The following is a 1,212-nucleotide window of genomic DNA, read 5'->3' on the forward strand; positions in this document are numbered from 1 at the left end:
TGGTGCTTCAAGAACTGTATACGTATTTTCCTCGCCGTCTAAATACTCCTTAACCCCGCGCGATTCCAAACAGTATGATCGAATCGGCTTCAGGGGAATTGCAGCAGCACCAAGCTGAGCCTCTACATGACCGGACTTCGACCAGTGAAATACCAAATCATATTATGATTATCATAAGGTAGATTCCGCCAGAAGTCAGCGCCCACCACGAGCTGAAGATTGTTAGGTAGCAAAGATACTACCAGACAATTCAATTGCCAAGAATTAGACCGAATTGTTATACAAATGTCACAGCACCCTTCACATTCAATAGGGCTATTACTCAAAGTAATCGAAGTCGTATTAGGTGACGAGGAGATAGGTAATCTAAGGGACTGGGCAACCTTACTGGTAATAAGAGTGGTTGCACAACAAGGATCGCATAGACCAGACAAAGAATGGATAGTAGCAGATGTAGCCTACATCATCATGATGTCATCATGTAGGGGATTGTAGACCAAAATCCAGAATTGGTAAACGTGAGCAGTCAATGTTGGCACAAGCAGCAGCTAAGCCGGATGGAACCGGGCTAGAATCCACGACAGCATCCGTTACTGCTCGTGGGCCCTTGGTCCGTTTGACCGCCGGGGACAATCTCGCCGAACATGACCTTTTTCATTACATCCCCAACAACGTACTTCCGCCTTGCCTCCTTGACCCTTACCCGTATAGTCCGCCTCCCTTGCCATACCTTTGCCCTTGCCAGGAGACCTATGCCACCCTCTCTTGCCCTTGCCTTGGTCTGCACGCATACGCATAGCTGCAGCGGCTATCTCGATGCTCTTCGACCCCTCGAAGCGCGCAGCTTTAAGATGGTCCTTGGCAAGAATAACGAGGGATTCCAACGGCACAGTACCGTCCTCATACTTAGCTAGGACTAAAGCTTTGGCAGTTCCTTGAGGGAGACCCCAGACGAACTGACTGCGTAGAATCTCGCTCTTAGCCCCTTGTCCTAGACGAGGGTGACTTATGTCCAATAGTACCCGAAGGTTAGCAACATAATTATCAATAGGTTCCGTTTCTCCCATTCTTCTCGAGCAGAACGCCGCCCACGCCGTGAGACTATCCAAGCCGAAGGCCAATCTCAACTCGGCCACGAGGAGGTCAAAGTTGTCCTTTTTTCTTGGGAGAGTGGGTACGCCACGACTGCTGCCCTACCCTTGAGGGCTGACT

The 1,212-nt window shown here is 49.7% G+C and overlaps 1 protein-coding gene across 1 annotated transcript; it reads right to left on the reverse strand.

Moving 5' to 3' along the window:
- Positions 1–677: 677 nt before the first annotated feature.
- On the reverse strand, positions 678–1,067 carry Pmar_PMAR014833 (hypothetical protein; the record flags this gene model as incomplete). The annotated part of the gene is made up of 1 exon (XM_002782482.1): positions 678–1,067. A coding segment is annotated over one exon (390 nt), but the record flags the coding sequence as incomplete, so codon positions are not given.
- Between the last annotated feature and the right edge of the window lie 145 nt (positions 1,068–1,212).

Source organism: Perkinsus marinus (assembly GCF_000006405.1).
Source record: "Perkinsus marinus ATCC 50983 genomic scaffold scf_1104296939662, whole genome shotgun sequence".
NCBI classification, from domain to species: domain Eukaryota; phylum Perkinsozoa; order Perkinsida; family Perkinsidae; genus Perkinsus; species Perkinsus marinus.